The sequence below is a fragment of the Ammodytes marinus genome, assembly GCF_949987685.1.
Source record: "Ammodytes marinus genome assembly, chromosome: 7".
Taxonomy (NCBI): domain Eukaryota; kingdom Metazoa; phylum Chordata; class Actinopteri; order Uranoscopiformes; family Ammodytidae; genus Ammodytes; species Ammodytes marinus.
In genome coordinates this window covers 16154793-16173110 of record NC_137211.1, presented here as the reverse complement: position 1 = coordinate 16173110, position 18318 = coordinate 16154793, and the positions used below count along the sequence as shown (strand labels likewise).

Below are 18318 nucleotides of genomic sequence, written 5' to 3'. Positions count from 1 at the left end.
ATATCCAGTAGGCTACTGAGTTCAGTCCTTTGCAGTGTTTCAAGGTAGTATTGAACGCTCAGTTGCCATGACAACACACCATGCACATTAACTTACCTGTTTGCTTAAGCCGTGCGACTGTAATGACATCTCCTCCTCTTTCATCTTCTCTGAAATAAACCATATACTCTTACTTTTCCTTTCTGCACTAACTTCCTCTTCTCTGGTATTACCGACACCGTCTTAGAAAAACATTTTCGTGTCGCATTCTACAAGGGCTAACTACTGTATAATCCTTACACTCTCACTTTCTGTTGATGTAAAATACAGATTCATTTGCAGTAGGCAGTTTCTTTTCATGATCAGTAGTTGATATATGTAGGCACAGTTCAAATGTAAGAGGGTAGAGAAATGCCATCCCGTATATTCCTCATATGATCCATTTTCTGTCTTCTCTTTTTCTATCTGCACGTCCCTCCCGCCCCCCCACACCCGTTCCCTCCCTCTATTCCTTGGTGTCCTCTCCTGTGCTATGGCGGGCTGGTTGTCCCATGTTCCAGGCCACTGCTCCAGTCAATATCCCAGTGGGTCCTGAGCTGGCTGGGTTAGGCAATGGTAATGGGACCGGGCCTGGAAATGGCATTCCCAATGGCATCAGTGTGTCGTGGCAGTCCCCTCCTGTCATTTTCAAAGGCGTCCCGGTGAGTGAGGCTTTGTTTGTCTCACGCCTTTTAATCTTAAGTCTGAACCTCTCTCTCTCTCCTGCTGTCTCCTCTTGTTGCCAATTTTTCATAGCTTTTTTTTTCACTCCTGCTGCTGCTTTGTGACACCATCGTCTTTATTTATACCCAGAGGCACAAGGCTTCCTTTCATGTAGCACAATTCATCCAAAGGTGCTATTCAAAGTGTGTCACAGCAATCAAGTTGAGAACTACCGTAATCAAATGAAATGGGAATGCAGGTGCAACATTACAATGTTTTTATTTATTTAGAATTTTTTGGGATTGTACTCATCTATGACCTCCTCTAAGGCCACTGGTTCGGCCATAATGGCTGAAGGCGGAGCATTGTCATTAATTACTGTCTTGACCAATGAGAATGCAAGGAGACAGTCAGAGGTCCTGAGGGACATATTGTTTCTTAAATGCACATCCAATGTCCTCAGGCTAAGAACTTTTAAAGGATTATCAAACTAATGAAATTATCTTAAAATCAATAATGAAACTGACCAGCAACAACTGCAGGACCAGTTTTTTGGAAGACCAGAAGGTATGGCATCAGGTTATTGCAGCCGGCTAGTGCAGATGAACATTGTACATTGATGCACATTGGCCTTATTAAACATTGCCAGAAGTATGGAAGAGTCCCCTCCAGGAATGAGTTCCTCTGTTTGCGCTTGTGTTGCATACACATTTGAAACACACTTAGGAAGAGTATCAATCAGGCTTGTGTCAGCAGGAGCTACAGCAATGCCAAACCGGATGCCGCCTGTGTCATTGCGATAACTCGCGCCTGTCTCCTGATGACATAGGAAGCTAAAGCTAATAGAAGTTGAACCGTACAATGCTGCTCAACAGGTTTATTTTAATCAAAGGCAAGGAATAACTTGGTTGGTTTGCACTGGAAACAAATTCTGGGACGTCTGTTCTCAGTGTAAAACGTTAAGAAACATCTACCAACCAAAATACCACACAGACAGGCAGAGCGAATTTCAAGGTACGCTAAAATAGGGCCCTGTGTGTTCATGTCGGTTACCGCGATAGTGACTGTAATGAATATAGTAGGTACTATATGCATACCAATGCAAAATAGTGGGAAACACAGATCTGCACAATCCTGTAAATGCAATTTTGGTACAGATGTTCACCTATTATTTATACTGCTAATATGATAATGTATTGTACTTTTATTCTGACAGGCACAGAATTAAGGTTGTGTATTTTTTGTCATTTGGGATATAGTCCAGAGTTGAGCTACACCGTATCAGTATAATATAGTATAGTGCACTTAGTTGATGCACATGATGTCTTCCCACCTTCTGCAGGGGCCTGTGAATCATGTCCGGACAATAAGCATCGGGGAAAAACGTCAGCCGGCAGCAGCCAGCACACACACCACTGTTAACAAGAACCATCCTTTGATAACGCCAGCGCCTAAATCAACACCAGGAACCAGGTCAGTGTCTGTGGGATTGTGTTTAGTTAGGAGTGTTCAATTATTCTGGTTAATATAAATTACGAAAGCAAGGGATCATTTTGTAGCAATCATCTGTAGTGTTTAGAAGTTATTACGGGACTAAGACTAAGATTTAAATTTGATCTCCCTCTATCTTTCTGTATTCTTCTAAATATTCTTCTAAAAAAGGAGCTGCTTTCCCTTTGTAACTAGTTGTAGTTTTAGAGACGTTCATTCATAAAAGGACCGTTTACTGCAGAGAATTGTAGGTGGTCAAGGATTAAAAGCTTTTGCTCAATCGATTAGCCGATTGACAGAATACCAAAGTGATGAAAGTTGGATGCACTATAAATATAAATGTTTCTATTTTCTATAAATTATCTCTATTTATTTATTAATAGGGTAATAATCAAGCGTTACTACATTTCTAGCAGTGTGTTGTCTATATTTGGTGTGAGGCCTTAATAAGGACACAAACACACTTGAATTACATCTGTATTAGCTTGTTAAAAAGAGAAGCCGTGTCAGTGTGTTCTACTGACCCTGCCATTTTAACATGCCGCATGTACACATTTATGTGCCTTCAAGCGCATTGTATTGTTTTTTTTTATGCACCCGTGTGGGCGTCTGGATGTCTGTGTGTGTGTGTGCGTGTCCTTATGCTTGTCACATCTGCTGTTACCAAGGAAACCCCGCGGGGAGGCGAAGAAGTGCCGAAAGGTGTACGGCATGGAGAAGAGAGACATGTGGTGCACAGCCTGTCGCTGGAAAAAAGCCTGTCAGAGATTCACCGACTAATCCAGCGCCCCTTTCCACCCTGAGTCTGCGAGGTGAGCTCTTCTTCACTCTGAGCGACAGCCATAGAGACGGACTGATCCACTGAGGGAGATGAGGGGAGATTTTTTTCTTCATGACGGAGGCTCTCAGCGCTGCTTCCTCCAAGCCCAGCATGGGGTTCACCGCCTTCTCTATTGTTCCCCATTTCCAAATGCAAAGACAAAATAAAACTAGTGGGTAAAAACAAACAAACAAACAAACAAAATCAGCAAAAAAAGAAAAAAGATAAGGACTCCATGGAGGTTTGGAGACTCTTTTTTCTAAGACTGAAACGGTTTCACTCTGTTGACGAATGAGGACAAAATGAAACATCTTTAAATTGGGATTCTGATTCGATGTGTTTTTTAACTTTTGCCATTTTCTTCAACTCAAGGCAATGTTTAAAGACTACAGATCTAAGCTTGTTTGGTATACTCCTGTTTTTCTCTATAGAATCATCATGTAATCTACTGTTCATGGGTTGGATCATGACTCTTTTTTTGGAAGTTCAAGGGTTAATGCCGGATTTGCTCAGTAAGACATCTATGGTCTCCTGTAGCGTTGTCACTGTTTAAGGCACTTCAAACCTATCAAGGGCAAAGTCTGTTCACTTACAACCACCAATAACGTGTAGACTTAACACCGGATCTTACATCACTGTCTTCTGCAGCCTCACTGGATACCAACTGTATGTTTAAGTACATATTGTTAACTATCTATTATCTGACCATTAAGCAAATTCAGCCCAGCAAGCAGGACTTCTTCTAACTTTATAAAGATACACAAAAGCCCCACTAGAAGTGGTACAAAATGTTGCTCCATGACTTTCCAAAATATTGTTTAAGAGATGTACACAGTAAATGAACTATATTTCCCTCTCCTCCTCTATACTTATACCTTATACCCTCCTAGAGATATGACCTTGAAGAACTAAGTCCTCTTTTAGAGTATCACTGTAACCACAGCGTATGTCTGAGAGAGAATTTCTTATATAGAGTTTATTCTAAGCAACTAGCAGTTGCACTGTGCAATCAGCAAAGTTACAGCATTTAATATTGTCTTACAGTCTGACTTATGTCATTTGTGTGTGAAGGTGAATAACATAGATTGAAACCCAGCAATCACTACCTGGTAATAAGACAGACATTCTAACACATTTCTTACCATATTTAAAAGAAGAGGCCATCCGATCTTTCTTCTCTGGAATGACTATCATTAACCGCCCTCACAACATATGTAGATACCACACCCCAACCCATAGCTTTCCCCCTGTTGTGTTTAATCATTTAGAAATAGTTTTCACTCTGGTCTAATAAATGAAAATTAAAAGTGAGAATCAAATGGAGACAGTGCAGAGCAGTGGAGTGGGTGGCCAATTGCATGAGAGAAAAAAAAAGTTTTTACCAAAGTGGATTTTTTTTGGTTGTAAACAGGCATGTGATATTAGATGGCAGGCCTGATTTTCCAAGCTTTAGATCAAATATAGGTGATAGGATTTTAGATAGTTTGAAATTGTAATTTTACCCTACGTCCCTTTTTATCTTTGTTTTCTTTTTTCCACATCAGTTAATCTTTAGATTTAAATGACTTTGATAAAAGACCTTTCAAGATGATCTCCTGCTTTAAAAAAAAAAATATTGAGTGAATGTATTTATTTGTATGGCCCAAAATCACAAATTAGCTTTAAAGGGCTTTACAATCTATGACACGCGACAGTATCTCTCCTTTGCTCTTGATTCGGATAGAATAGAAAAACCTCCACACACCAAAAACTAACAACTTTAAATAGATACTTTTCTGCTCCCAGAGTCACCACGGTAGATGTACAGTATATTTTCTAAGATAATCACCCGTATCATTATTGTCTGTTAACAGCTTTTTTAAAATAATTGTAGATCCTCTGGTGTGCTCTCTTAGCGCTCCTGACACGTATCCGACCTGATCACCATTGCAGCGTATGACAAATGCGTACACACAAACACAGTGCCTTTCCTCCCCTTTAAGAGCAAGCATTTTGAGCAGAGGTACACTGCGACTTCAGACCTGTCGCACCGTTCGCTACACGGTCACATGTGCTGTCTTGGTGGCTTGAAGACAATGGGCAAAAGAAAAAAACACATATTCATCAAACATTGAAGTTGTAATAATAGTTCAGTTCCCTGTTAAGAAGAAATAACCATTTATTTTTATTTTTTTTTATTAAATGAATGATCCTGCCTGTAAATGCTTTTGTTCCAGTGGTAAATAAGCTACAGTAGTTCTCCCTCTCTTTGTCAGCCTGTGAGAACAGTCTGCAGGCCTCTTCCGGTCAGAAAACTTCACAAAGTGCCAATGAAAATAACAGAATAAGAAAAAGGTTTACTGACACAATGAAATTGCACTATGTTGCGCTGCACAAAGACATGTTTTTATTCATGGACGTTTTATATTTTACAAGAATTTTGAAGTGAAACTGATTCTCTCAAAGGGTGGATGGAAGGGGTATCGTCACTGCCCGGATGGTAACAATTGGGCATCAGGGATAGTGAATCTTTACCTCTAGGAGGTCCACCCCCCATTATAAGCAAGTGATCCTGACAGTTAATGTCTTGCTCTCTGTGTCAGATGTATTGTACTAAGCATCTCGGTGCTGGCCATTTTTTTCTTTTTCTTTTTTAAAAGTGTGGTACTGGGAAGTACAGTACAGTGTGGTACTTAAGTAGTCAGTCACTCTGCCTTTCCTTGGAGGAGTGCCAAGATCCAGAAGCAGCACCTTCCTTGCCTAAGTGATGGGGAAACACTGGTCTCAGTCAGTGGTTACACAGCATTGTGATAACAGATGCTTTCACAGTGTTATCATTGCCTGGAGTTTTTTACTCAATACTATCACTTTCTATCCATGAATCTCATCTTTGTGCTTCCTGTAGTTCGATAAAAAAAAAACGTTCCTGCTTATTTAGATTTTACTGAGCAATAGTAGTTGATAGTGTTTTTATAGTGCTGGATACCACTTTTAATGCTTTTATCTCTGGTTTGGTCGTTGTTGGATGTGTCCCATGCAGGCTATCAGGTCTCTCTCCATCCTGAGTGTAAGCACTTTTATATTCCACCAGCAGGATTAGAGGCCGGGGATTTTATTCAGCTGACAGTGAATGGGACTGTTTGCACGAGTCCCCGGGCCACACTATTCCACCTTTTTTTTTTTTTTTTTTTTTTTTTTGAGTTGCACTAAAGTGGCCCGCCACAATCAAGGCCACGGCCTTTGCGTGGGTCATTAAGGGCCAGAAAAAGAACTGTGGGTACAAAGTTTCTCTTATGCACGTAACTTTGGGCAAGAGAACTTTACTGGTGATTTCTTTTAAAATTTTGGCAAAAGTATAGATCAACAGTTAACAACTTTAACCGAGAAAAAAGTGGAATGTTAACGGGTGTGTGCAGGGATATGTGAGGACATTCAAAGTTGATGGAAAGCAAGATGCAGTGACGATATGGATGGATTTTGTAGTTTCAGGGCTTTCTTGTAAATATGCAACATAAAGAGAAACCGTGAGGCTTTTTTTCATATATCGTTGTTTTTTCTGTTGTTGTATCTTGTTATATGAAAAGTTAACAATTTTTTTTCTTTTCTTTTTACCGCATAGTTGCTCCGAATATTTTATTTACATTTTTTTTAAGTCGATTGAGAAGCTATAGTGAACATAACACGTAAAGATTCAATGTATATTGTAGCTTAGAGGCAAAAGGGGAGAGAAACAAACCTGTTGAATGTAAAAACCTTTTTTGTTGTTGTCATATTAGCTGGCTAGTCCGTTCTGCCTGTAATGAACCTGTTGCACGCCCTGATTTTTTTTGCTATCCAAATAAAACGCCCACAGACAGCTGTCGCCACACACTGCTATGTCATATCAAAAAACTCAACCGTGCAGTATTGCTTTACTATCTTACTTTGTGCAATGAGATGCTTTATAACTGAACCAGGACTAACTTGAGCTTATGGTGACACTTGGGGCCTCTTCGCTCACACTGTTGCTGTTTTATCTTTTTGTTTTTCTCCCTGCCAAGTAGTAATTTTTTTTTCTGAATTTGTTTGGTTATCTTTTGTTGTGGATGTTGTTTGTGAATGTGACGTCAAGTTGTTGTTGTTGTTAGGCAGGATAACCTTCGGCCTCTTGTCGCGATGAAATGTTGAACTTTGTGGGGAATCTTTATCCTGCCCTGCACATTCCAACACAGCGCGCTCTATGTGTCTTCCACGTGTTTCCCTAATAGACATATCCTTCCCGTTTCCTTCTCACTACAGACCCCCCCCCCCATCTGATCACTTTGTCCCTTTCCACTTCCTGTTCTTGTGCTATCCAGCTTTAACCGTCATCCCACCCAAGCCTTTACCCAGTAAACTAAGCTAAAACTAAACCCTTGAAATGTGCATTAAAAAAAAGCCTTCATTTTGTTTCCCGCATTCTTTGAAATTCGTGTGCTGCTTTTTTGAATGTCAGTTTTGTATTTGTGTGTAAACCAGCAGCCAGCAGCAAAGCCAATATATATCCTTCCAAATCAAAAGTAATGTAATGCATTGCAATGGCAGCTCCGCTCAATTCTCCGCTACTTCTACTGTGCTCCTTCTTGTTCGTCCAGCCTTTTGCCCTCTTTGCCTGTCAGATCCCTCTTTCTGATGAATATTTGTTTTTTCTCCTTTTGCATTTTTACTGAGCCTTACATTGGCTGGCGTGAAAACTGACTTTTCCTTTTGGTCTATTTTTCTCATTGATTGATTGATTGATTGATTTATTGATTGTCTGGTTGAGTTTGAGGTTGTTTTGCATGTCTAGCATCGCTCTTTTTTTGATGTTCCTCTTTTTGTTAGGAAATACAACACTGAAGGGTTTTATGTGTTAGATTCCCCTTTTCAGTAACTGATATCCCAAGGCTGATGAATGTTTTCTTCTAAATATAAAAAGGCTCATTGCAGCCTGAGACACACACACACACACACACACACACACACACACACACACACACACACACACACACACACACACACACACGTACACACACACGTTTCAAAGGAAACGTGACCTCAGCCTTGGGTCGTCACTGGAGAGCGAGATTTCTCTTGTGTGTGGGCTTGGCTTTTTGGTCTCCATCAGCAGTCCCACGCACATAGAGAAGGCTCTTTCTGAGGAGTGGGGCACTCAAGGAGTATTTGTGTGAATGTTAAGCCTATGACTAGTGCTTGAAAAGATGGATGACCATGTATGATGCTGATAATGTGATCTATGTGATGTAATGTGACGGAAAGAAAATAAACCTGAATGGAATACGTCTGCTTCAGTCACATGCTTTTATCAGAGTGCTAAAAATAAACAACAGCAGGAGGTGTTTGCAATCTTCCAAAGAAGGCAATGTAAGATCATTAGACTCTTGTGTCTACTTTCTTTGACTTGTCTATTCTGCCCCCCTGTGGACAGGAGGTAGTCATGACAACACTAGTCTCATCAACGCTCCCAAGAGGCACCTCCAGGAAACAAAAGGGACAGCACACGTTGTTCACTTCTTTACAGCAGCAATTTCAAAATTTATTGAGACTGATTGGTTTTTGCAAATTATAGTCAAGCAAATTCTTCCACGAAACATGAAGTTAGAAAGAGGCTTGGACGGCCAGCAGGCCAGCCCCAACATCAAAACAGGAGGCTCATGGTTGGCTGTAAAAATGTTTTGTGATCAGTACTATCAACCGAAAAAATATCTGCACAAGAGCACTTAAATCTGCCCCCAAACAAAACAGGTGTAAAAAGAGGACAGCTTTTTTTGTTGATTATTTAACACATTTTGTTACAAACACAGGTTTATGATAATCATCAATATAAAGTCAATATCATATTGAACAATATTCCCAATGAAAATAAACAAACTTCAAGCTTCAAGTGTGACCTTTTACAAATCAAGGACCCCCTGAAACCAGACAGAAAATAAATAATATATAATAGTAATATAAATTCATATATATGAAGGTATACACACATCACTCTTAGTAGAAGAACAAAATCTAAAGTAAAAAGCGCCAATTTTGAAATATAGTATAATATAGATAGATACCCATATCTATGGCTTCATGATTTGCACGTGTGAATCAAGCTATACAGGCTAAATGAGGATTGCAATTTGTACACGTCTAAGAATACCCATATTCATCTGCAAGGGAGCAAACAGTTCCAGTTTTGCATTGTGTGGAATGAGACAGTTGTGTGCAGATGCCGAAGACGTCGCTTTGGTATGACAAAATGAGCACAGGCATGCAGTTAAGACCACAGAATCAGGGCACAAAAGGTCATCAACACACGGTGGGAAGGAGAATCTATAGTCGCCCATCATTTCTTTTGGAAGCAAACACTCTCGCAAGCACACGGGCGAAATGTCATTGAGGCACATATTGAGGGGTTGATGGGCAGATGTTATCCTGAAGTACAACCCGGTCAGTGTTAGGAAAAAGACATACAGTACAGGTCGTGAGAGGAGAGGGGGGGGAGAGTCACACATACATCCAGATGTCTCTCAGTGGCTACAACAGCGCCACCGGACAGAGATTTGTCACCAATCACTGGGCTCCTTCCACACCCACCTTTGACATTCATTAAAATCCTACCCCATTGTCTTTCTTCTTGTTTTTTGTCACCCCAAACAAATCACAACTATTCGATGAATGGGTCGGACAAATACACACAATAAATAAGTCAAACAAAGAACATGAAAAGCATCACAAAATCGCATGGTGAGAGTTTGTCAGTGGTGATTAATAGGAAGTGCAGTCAATGGCACCTTAAGCAGGTAAGTCCTGATGTGTGCCACCAGCAACAAAATGTTTCCCAGAGTTACTGCTGCAGTGCTCACTTTTTCCCTTTTATGCAAAGTAACTAGCTCCGGTTAAAGGCCGGCATATTGAAATACAGCATGTAGACTCGACACTTGACTATGTGAGATGCGTGTTTTTGACTGCATGCTGTATTTCTACTTGATTGTGTGTCATGCACAATGGGAGACAGGTAGAAAACCAAAAAAAGCTCTGTTTAAAGATGCCATCTTCTAAATCTAGCCGGATCCTTTCACACAGCCCTTCATATTCACAATAAAAACCATAACATGTGCACTTTTTTTTTCAAACTGTGACAAAATAGTAAAAATAAAAACAACAAAACTGTTGACCACTACAATTAATTCAAAAGCACCTGCACACACAAACTGAAACAAAAGCTCTTCATGTATTACAAGGTACTAGATTGTTTTTGGTTCGACATAAATCAATTAGTGTACGTAAGTGATGCAAAAGCGTGTGCTGAATATATGTATCAATCGATATCTAACAGAGAAGTTTGACAGCGATGATGTTTTTCCCATTGGTAAAAAAATAAAAAATTAAAAAGCAAATACGACATAAAAAGCAAGAACTGGCACACTTAAAGGTTGATTAAAAAGCCCTATGGCTTGCTGTCCACAACAAGGCAAAGTATAAAAGCTTTTTTCTTATACTAGATATATAAAATATCAAAAAAGAACACACAATAAAGCTTAGCATCCAGCACTTAATAATAATTAATAATAGTAACATCAACAACAGTAATCATAGTTCTGATAATCATAATTATAAGACATGTCATCTGCCTCACTTGAATTGTCAATAACATTGCCAAAAACATGGAAATAATCTTATAAATCAATATAGACTCTTTTTTTTTGGACTCAGGACACTCAAACATTCTTGCATACAAACACCCATCCTGTTCTACCCAAGAGAGGGAGAGACAGAGAGAGAGGAGGGAATGACTTCAGAAAAATAAGAATCCACAAACAGGTTCTTCAATAAATAGCTGATGAAAACAAAACAACTGAATATTACACTCTCTACGAATATCAATCTTGGAATTTTAAGCACGTTTTCCTCCTCTTTTGAAACCTTACAAAGCCGGACAAAATATATCACCAACAGAAAAGATCAACCGTCAAAAGAGTCTGCATATTAAATATTGAAAAACTGGAATCACATGACTGACCAAGAAAAGAAAAGAAAAAACAGGAAAGAAAAAGTTATCAAATGAAGGCAGCTCCTCCTTAGGTGCGAGAGACGTGGCTCTCAGGTCCGATCATCACAATCACCACTGTGATAGAAACTGATCTGGAGACAGCAAGAGACACAGAGAGAGTCAATAGTTTAGGTCACGTGCATCCATTGTGTGCTTGTGTTGATTGTCCAAACAGGGGAGCAGGATCTGATTTTTGTGTATAAAGAGGGTTAAATCTCTTGCATACAACCTAAAGACCCCTTCAATCTCTCTCTGTCTCCCTCTGTCTCACACAGTGCCAATTTAAATTCCGAAAAAGAAAACATCGTATGTACATTAGTCAAACCTCCTGTATTTGTTAGAATGGATTGATAGAAACCGTGTGGTGAACTTCAGTGAAGAAAAGGTTACAAACCCCACTGAAAGGCATTGGCTATATAAACAGCAATCTGCACAATGATTCAGTGTTTTTTTTTTCTTCTTCTTTCATTATCGTGATAACAGTCAAGAGGACATGAAGTATATCCTTAAAGGTAGGTGCGGTCACCGAGTTGTCTAGGTAAGCAAAGGTCGGATCAAAAATGTAAACCACGGGTTCAGGGCTTTGATAGGAGTCAGTTGTCATTAAAGTGCAAGTCTGTGGCAGTAGGACTCTGCATCAACAATGTGCCATTGGGGCCGCCCAGCTCCTCTGACACATGTAGCTTTGCAATAGATAGCTTTCCCCCATAATAACCTTACAGCCGAGGTGGGATGAAGAAACACCACAACCCCCCAACCCCCACCCTCCTGGCTATTTCCCTACACTGTCAGTGAGCCTTGGTTTCCATGGTGATTGTGATGGCAAACATACAAAGTTGCAGTCTAGCATTTGGCCATGTCCTTGGCAGACCGTCCTCGTTGATTCCTGCTGTGACAGAGTAGAAAAACTACTGGACTCTGGCCTGAACCTCGCAAGAAAAACGAAAAACACAACAAAAACACTGCATCAGAAGTAAAAGGAGGTAAGCAGAAAAAAGCCCCACACTCGAGCCATCTCTTGAGCGCTGTTCTTGTTCTATGGCAAGGTCAAGGTTGAGAATGGCCAAAGTATGTGTGTGCGTGTGTGTGTGTTTGTGTGTGAATATGTGCGTGCATTTTGAGCGTGTTACTCGTTATGGTTTGAGATCATTGTCGCGCGTCGTCACCCTACAGTGTTTTCCCATTCAAAAGGAAGGCCTGCCCCACGGTTGGGACACGTGGGTAAAGAGAGCAGAGGACTCTGTGCCCGAGGAGATCTTCAGAGAGATCTTCAGAGAGAGACTGGACTGGTGGTAGTATAGAGCCCCTAATGGGTAGGAGACGGACAGAGACAGTCTTAGGAGATCCAGGCAAAGTCCCTCTCGCTGCCGTTCTGCTGCTCCCCCTCCTGTGCCGAGGAGTCGCTCTCCTCCTTGTCATTGTCCAGTGCCGCTGCTTCTTCCTCTGCCTCGGCGTTGTTCATCCCTGAGTCTGTCTTCCACTTCCCTCCTTCCTCCTCCCCTTCCCCCATCATCTCTCCATCCCCGTCCCCCTCCCCCATCATCATTTCCTCCTCCCCATCCCCGTCCCCGTCGCACTCGGCCTGGTCGTCGTGGAAGCGGTCGCCGGGATACAGCTCCTCCTCTGGTGAGATGTCTCCTCCCACCTCCCCGTTGTGGTCCAGCAGGGCGGCCATGCCCCGGCCGGAGCAGTCGGCGCAGACGCCGTGGCGCCGCGAGCCGTGTTTGATCCCCACGCTGGCCGCCGACATGAAGACCCGGCTGCACACTTTGCACACGTACTTCTTGTCTTTGCTGTGGACCTGTGGGGAACAGAAAAAAAGCATTTTAAAAAAAAGGTTGTCTGTTATGCTAAAGGCACTTAATGATAGAGAATCCACCTCCATCTTTCTGTAAACCTGTGTTCCCCCCCCCCCCCCCCCTCCTATTATACCAGTTGTAAGCACACCCCTAGATATCCCTGAATTGAACTGCAGTTAGATTCACGGCCAATCAAAGCAGACTGCGCTTTTTGGGAGGCGAGACAGACTCTAAAATGGAGCGTTTCAGACAGACGCTGAAAAGAGAAGATTTAGGAGTTGCACTGTGAGAATATAAAGGTTTTTTTTGGACACTACACCATGCAACAGTTTCTAGTACAAACGCAACTTACAATTGTGAACTGAAAAAGTAGCACAACACGTCACCTTTAAACCTTTAACTTATGTGGGATTTACAGGTGATCACATAGCTGCACTCACCAGTGTGTGCCTCTTCATGTGCTCCCTTCGGGTGAACTTCTTGCCACAGATTTCACAGGGGTAGGGCCTCTCACCGGTGTGGGAGCGCATGTGCCTCTTTAGGATGCACTGGTGCATAGCAGAGAAACTGCAGTAGGGGCACTTGAACTTTTTACGGATCACCGTGAAGTCATTCACTGTGGAGACAGAAGAGGGGAGGGGTGGATGGAGAAAAAAAGATTAGAGTTGAATGTAGCTTGTTTAAATAAACCGAGATGTCACTTTTCAGTTATTATATTTAATTAGCAGCTTGGTCTAGAAATGTACCATCAATTCCCATGGCCACCCCAATCCCAGTCCAAGCTACAGTTGCCCTGGCAACAGATCTTCCTCCATACTAAAGCAATAAAGGCAAAGAGATACTATAAACACGACACAGTCTGCCTTAGTTGCTCTAGAGAAGGTCTCTGCTATGGACAGCGAAAAACACAGACACAAAGACAAACACAGACAATGACAAGAATGCTGAAGGTTGGGAAATAAAAATCACAGAGACAAAAGGGAGGCTTCAGCAGGAAAATTAGACTAAAAACAACAACAACTAATGGTAATACCACGTCCCAATCTTATGAAGAGGTCTAGTAAGCCAATTGTCTCAAGGTCTAGACTTAAATGGTAGTTAAGCTAGGTGAAGGGCATTCAAGTAAACAGATTGCGTGTGCGTTTGTGTGCGAGAGTAATTTTGCAGTCAAGGCATACCGTACACGGCCGTGAGAGATCAGGACTGGATTTATTAGTACACAAGCACAACACACACTACATCTACGGCTCATAAAGGAGGGGGTCACACACACACGTTTCAGGGTTAGAAGCCATAAGTGATACGATATAATTACCTCTGTCTGCAAATCGGCTTCTGCCCTGATTAAGCGCTTGACAGCACAAAAACATGCAAGCTTATATCAACTGTACAACAGATTAGATCATCTTATGCACGTTATTTTTTCGTTAGAGCGGTCAAATAGAAAGACATAAAAAATAAAATGGAATATTGTGTTAGTGTAAATATGCACGTGGCAAAGGCCCCTACATAAACAATAAAGACTACAGAGAATGTTTTGACATTTTCCATCACATTTTAATGACAGCATAAAAACAAACTACAAGCAGAATCTCATTCTGTTTAGAAAAGTACATATCTGTGCACAGTACATGGGTTTCAATGACAAATTTAGAAATCTAGAATTAAATATCTTTCAATATTTACAACAACACATATTCAAAACTCAAAAATGCCACACGACAGCCGGTACAGTATTTGACATTTCTCATCAATGGCTGGCTCTGCAGACTTCCTGATTAGTTCCTGTCTTTCTCTGACTCTGCCAGCCTGTTTCAGCGGCTGGCTGGGAACAGAGTGTGCTACCTGAGAAATAGGGATGTTGTATTGGTAAGGATTTGGCATCTGGGAGTTCCCTGTGTACATTTACATTAAAAGCAAAGGGGGACAACTTCACCATTAGACACAAATGGCTCTTTGTTGATACCTTTTTTACAATGAGGGAAACACTGATGGACTGATCTGTCCCATTTGGGTGTAGTACTCAAAGTATGGGTGACAACGACCCTCCTCTATAACTGGGCTGTATCAAAACATATCTCGATCTGGGTAAAGAAAGGCGTGCTGTAAACGCAAAGGAAGAAATTGTTGGCAGAAATCGGTGTGAATGTACATTAACAATGATTTCGACACAAAAGCCTGTTCCAATATACCTCGCCTGCATTTTCCCACTTGTCTCCCTTAATCCCACATGTTGTTCCCGGTACTCATAACCAGGCCCATTATCTGTCAGCAGCAGTGACATCACTAAGATGATCGGGTTGGGGTTTAAAGGGTATCAAACCCTGCGTCGCTGCTTCCTCCTCAGACAAAAGGGTCATGGGTTAAGAGGGGCCGGAGCCGTGAAGGGCCAATTACTGTCCAGCAACAGCCACCACTCATCCAACGGGGAAGAGTCACAGATCTGGTACAGAGAAGATGGACAGAGAGAGACAGAGAAAATGACACCACCCAACCCCTCCCCCCCCCCCCCCCACCTGAGCTGCAACGGATGTATTGTTTTAGCTTGCTTTATTGTCTTGTTCTTCACTGATCCTGATGACTGCAGGTAATCGTGACAGACTTGTGACTGAGGACACGCTTCTAAGAGTCCAGTGGAGGTGATAGAATTATTTAGCCTTTTTTCTGTTTTGTCTTTTTTAGTTTGAATTACAGTTTAAAGAGGAGACAGCACAATGTGTATTTTCTTTTTAATGGATACAATATATACATTCAATTAGGTTTTATGCAAATGTTTAATTGTTTGAGTGCACTGCCACTGGCGACAGAAATAAGAGATTTGGCTCATTCTTCTGCTTCCCTGCTGCAGTTCTACAAAGTTCCTGCAGGTGGTGTGGTTGTTGTGTGCGTGCGGTGAGCCACAGCCAGACGAGGCTGGCGGATATGAACTGTGTGTTGAACTGAGTGTCTTAAGTGTGCCCGTAATGCAGGGGTGGACGCAGAGATAAAGATCTCTCTGCCTAAAAAGGAGAGGAGAGTTTAGTCAGGCTGGTGAGTGGCGACAGAGAGCCAGACGAGTGGTTTAGGTCTGGGAGGCGTACAAGACGCCCCCCAGTCTCTCCACCCGGCACCACAGCAGAAAGTCATTCACCTGTTAGTGGGTCGGCTCAGTGCACACTGAAACTATTCACAAACCTAAAGGTCATTTTAAAATACAGCTCTACATTTAATCTCAGTCAGTTGTTCGAACGGATAAGCTTTGCATAGCAATTGTGCATCGTTGACATATAAGCTGTCAATTCTTGTAAAATAATTTAGCGACATAAACTTTGAGTTGTTAGAAAGGACAGTATAGTTATTTCTAATCATGTCAACGGAGTGACACATTTGATTTTTAAAAGGAATTCTTCCCTTCTAAGTGCAACAATACCACAGAGCATTTTTGGCATGAACGTACAACACACTCTGCTATTAGATGGGTATAGAAATGTGTGTGCCCTTCGGCCCTTTAGACCCAGTCTCAGTTCTCCACATTGATACTGAGATTATGATTGTCAACCTTCATGTCTTCCGAAAGTCGCCACAGCGAATCTATTACCGCACCCTGAGACATGTCCATGCTGGTGCTGCCTCCCAGCATAGCTCCTGGCACCAGCGAGCCCACCAGGCAGCACACTTTAACGTGTGTGGCCAGGTTTTTCTGGGTGCTAAAAGCCTTGGCACAGGCCGGGCAGGTGTGGCCTCTCTCTTTGGAGTGCACGGAGGACAGGTGCCTGTGCAGGTCCGTGCGGTCTCGGAAGTGCTTCAGACAGTACACACACTGCATCAGCTTCTTCTTGAAGTGGATGGTCTTCTCGTGACGGTCGGCGTTGGATTTGAGCGTGAAGCTGGCGGGGCAATGGGAGCAGAGGTGGCGCGAGGGCGCGGGCTCGACCATAGCAGCAGTCGCCGGCCGGTAGAGGGACTGGTGGAAGTGTGACTGTGGCTGGTGACGTGGCTGGGTGGGTTGGTGGTGGTGGTGGTGATGGTGGGGACCCTGCATGCTAGGCCAGTCCAGCGACAGGGCCATCAGAGAGAGGGTGTGGCGGTACTCATGTTCCCTGAGATGCTCCAGGCTGCTGAACAGCCGCTTGCACAGGGAGCAGGCAAACCCCTGTGTGGACCAGGCACCGAGCTCTGGCAGAAATCTCTTGCCCGAGCCAACCTCTTTGCCCGGCCCCACCACCGGTCCTTTAGTCCCACTACCAGCCACGGTGGCCGCTGACGCATGCACCGTCAAACCACCAGCACAGCTCTCGTCCTCGCCCATCTGATCCCTCTCAACAGGGGACTGGTCACCTTCCAAAGCTGTATTAGGGAAAAGGGAGAGTGAAAGTGAGACAAATGGACAACGTTCAAAAAGGTACAACCTTCTCTGTTACGTTATTTAGATATGACATACTCAACCTTCTTTGAAAGCCATACCTGTGCCGTATTCCTTCATGTCTGCTTTGTCTTTGACGCCGTCCTGTAAGCATAAAAACACCCAAGTTATGTCTCACACAACAACATTTATACAGTGTGTATGGATTGTGGTCTGGGCATGCAGGAGGCGGGCAGGTGAGACAAGCTGTGAAGACAACCACAAATATGAGAAAAAAGAGAAACAAAGACATTAAAACAGAAAAGTGGAAAAAAAGAAAGACGGTTCAGAATGATTCAAAGACAGCAATACAGTGTGAAAAATGTGCAAGCAAACACAGTTTAAAAAAAAACTGTGAAAATAGCTGGCAGTTACGAGATGCTAGATATGTCCTATATGAGACAGAGAATGAGCAGTTGGGTTGATCTAAAGTATTGATAATATCATCTGCCTCTTACTAATACACTTTGGGTGTTGTTAGCAAGGTGCACCAAACACCTGTCCCCTCTCTTTTTTTCCATACATACATCCTATCTTAACTCTATCCTTACTCAGCCTACTCAATGCTCCTGCCATTCCCCCACCCCCACCCATTTCCTCTGCCCCTACACCCCACCTCCTCCTCCTCCTCCTCTCTAAGAACAGAACACCATGCACTGGGCAAACAGATGGCTTGTCCGTAGAGATAGGCAGGCTTGTTGGGAGGCAGGTCCACTGAAATCAAATGCTGCTTCTTAATGCTCACTCGCACACGCAGCACACACACACACACACACACACACACACAGACACACACACACACAGACACGCGTACTGGCACAAAACTCACATCCACACATGCTCACGCTGCCATGCTCGCACACACGCCCACGCTCACACACGAGAACAAACAATTTCCTGGGCTGCAAGAGCAAACCTCTCATTGTCTACTTGTATTGATTCTACTCAGTCTCATCTCACTACCTTGCCCGTTATCTGCCATCTCTATGCGTACCCTGCCTTTGTGACTGGATGTGTCATCACTAATGCAACCACTATAAACTATATCAGAGCTAACACTGAAGCGAAGACGCTGAATTTCGGCTGGGGGTTCTAGCTATATTAAAAAAGACAC

The 18318-nt window shown here is 42.6% G+C and overlaps 2 protein-coding genes across 2 annotated transcripts in view; one reads left to right on the top strand and one right to left on the bottom strand.

Moving 5' to 3' along the window:
- Positions 1–8261, top strand: part of slc2a4rg (SLC2A4 regulator) — a 39942-nt gene extending 31681 nt beyond the window's left edge. Inside the window, exons 7-8 of the mRNA XM_080031225.1 lie at positions 2024–2154; positions 2841–8261. Of these exons, the coding sequence (XP_079887351.1) occupies positions 2024–2154; positions 2841–2952 (243 nt within the window). The 3' untranslated portion in view covers positions 2953–8261. The remainder of the gene's footprint in view (positions 1–2023; positions 2155–2840) is intronic.
- Positions 8262–12066: 3805 nt separating this feature from the next.
- zbtb46 (zinc finger and BTB domain containing 46) overlaps positions 12067–18318 on the bottom strand; it is a 56984-nt gene continuing 50732 nt past the window's right edge. The window contains exons 5-6 of the mRNA XM_080031503.1: positions 13264–13439; positions 12067–12825 (exon numbers count right to left, since the gene is read on the bottom strand). Of these exons, the coding sequence (XP_079887629.1) occupies positions 12361–12825; positions 13264–13439 (641 nt within the window). The 3' untranslated portion in view covers positions 12067–12360. The remainder of the gene's footprint in view (positions 12826–13263; positions 13440–18318) is intronic.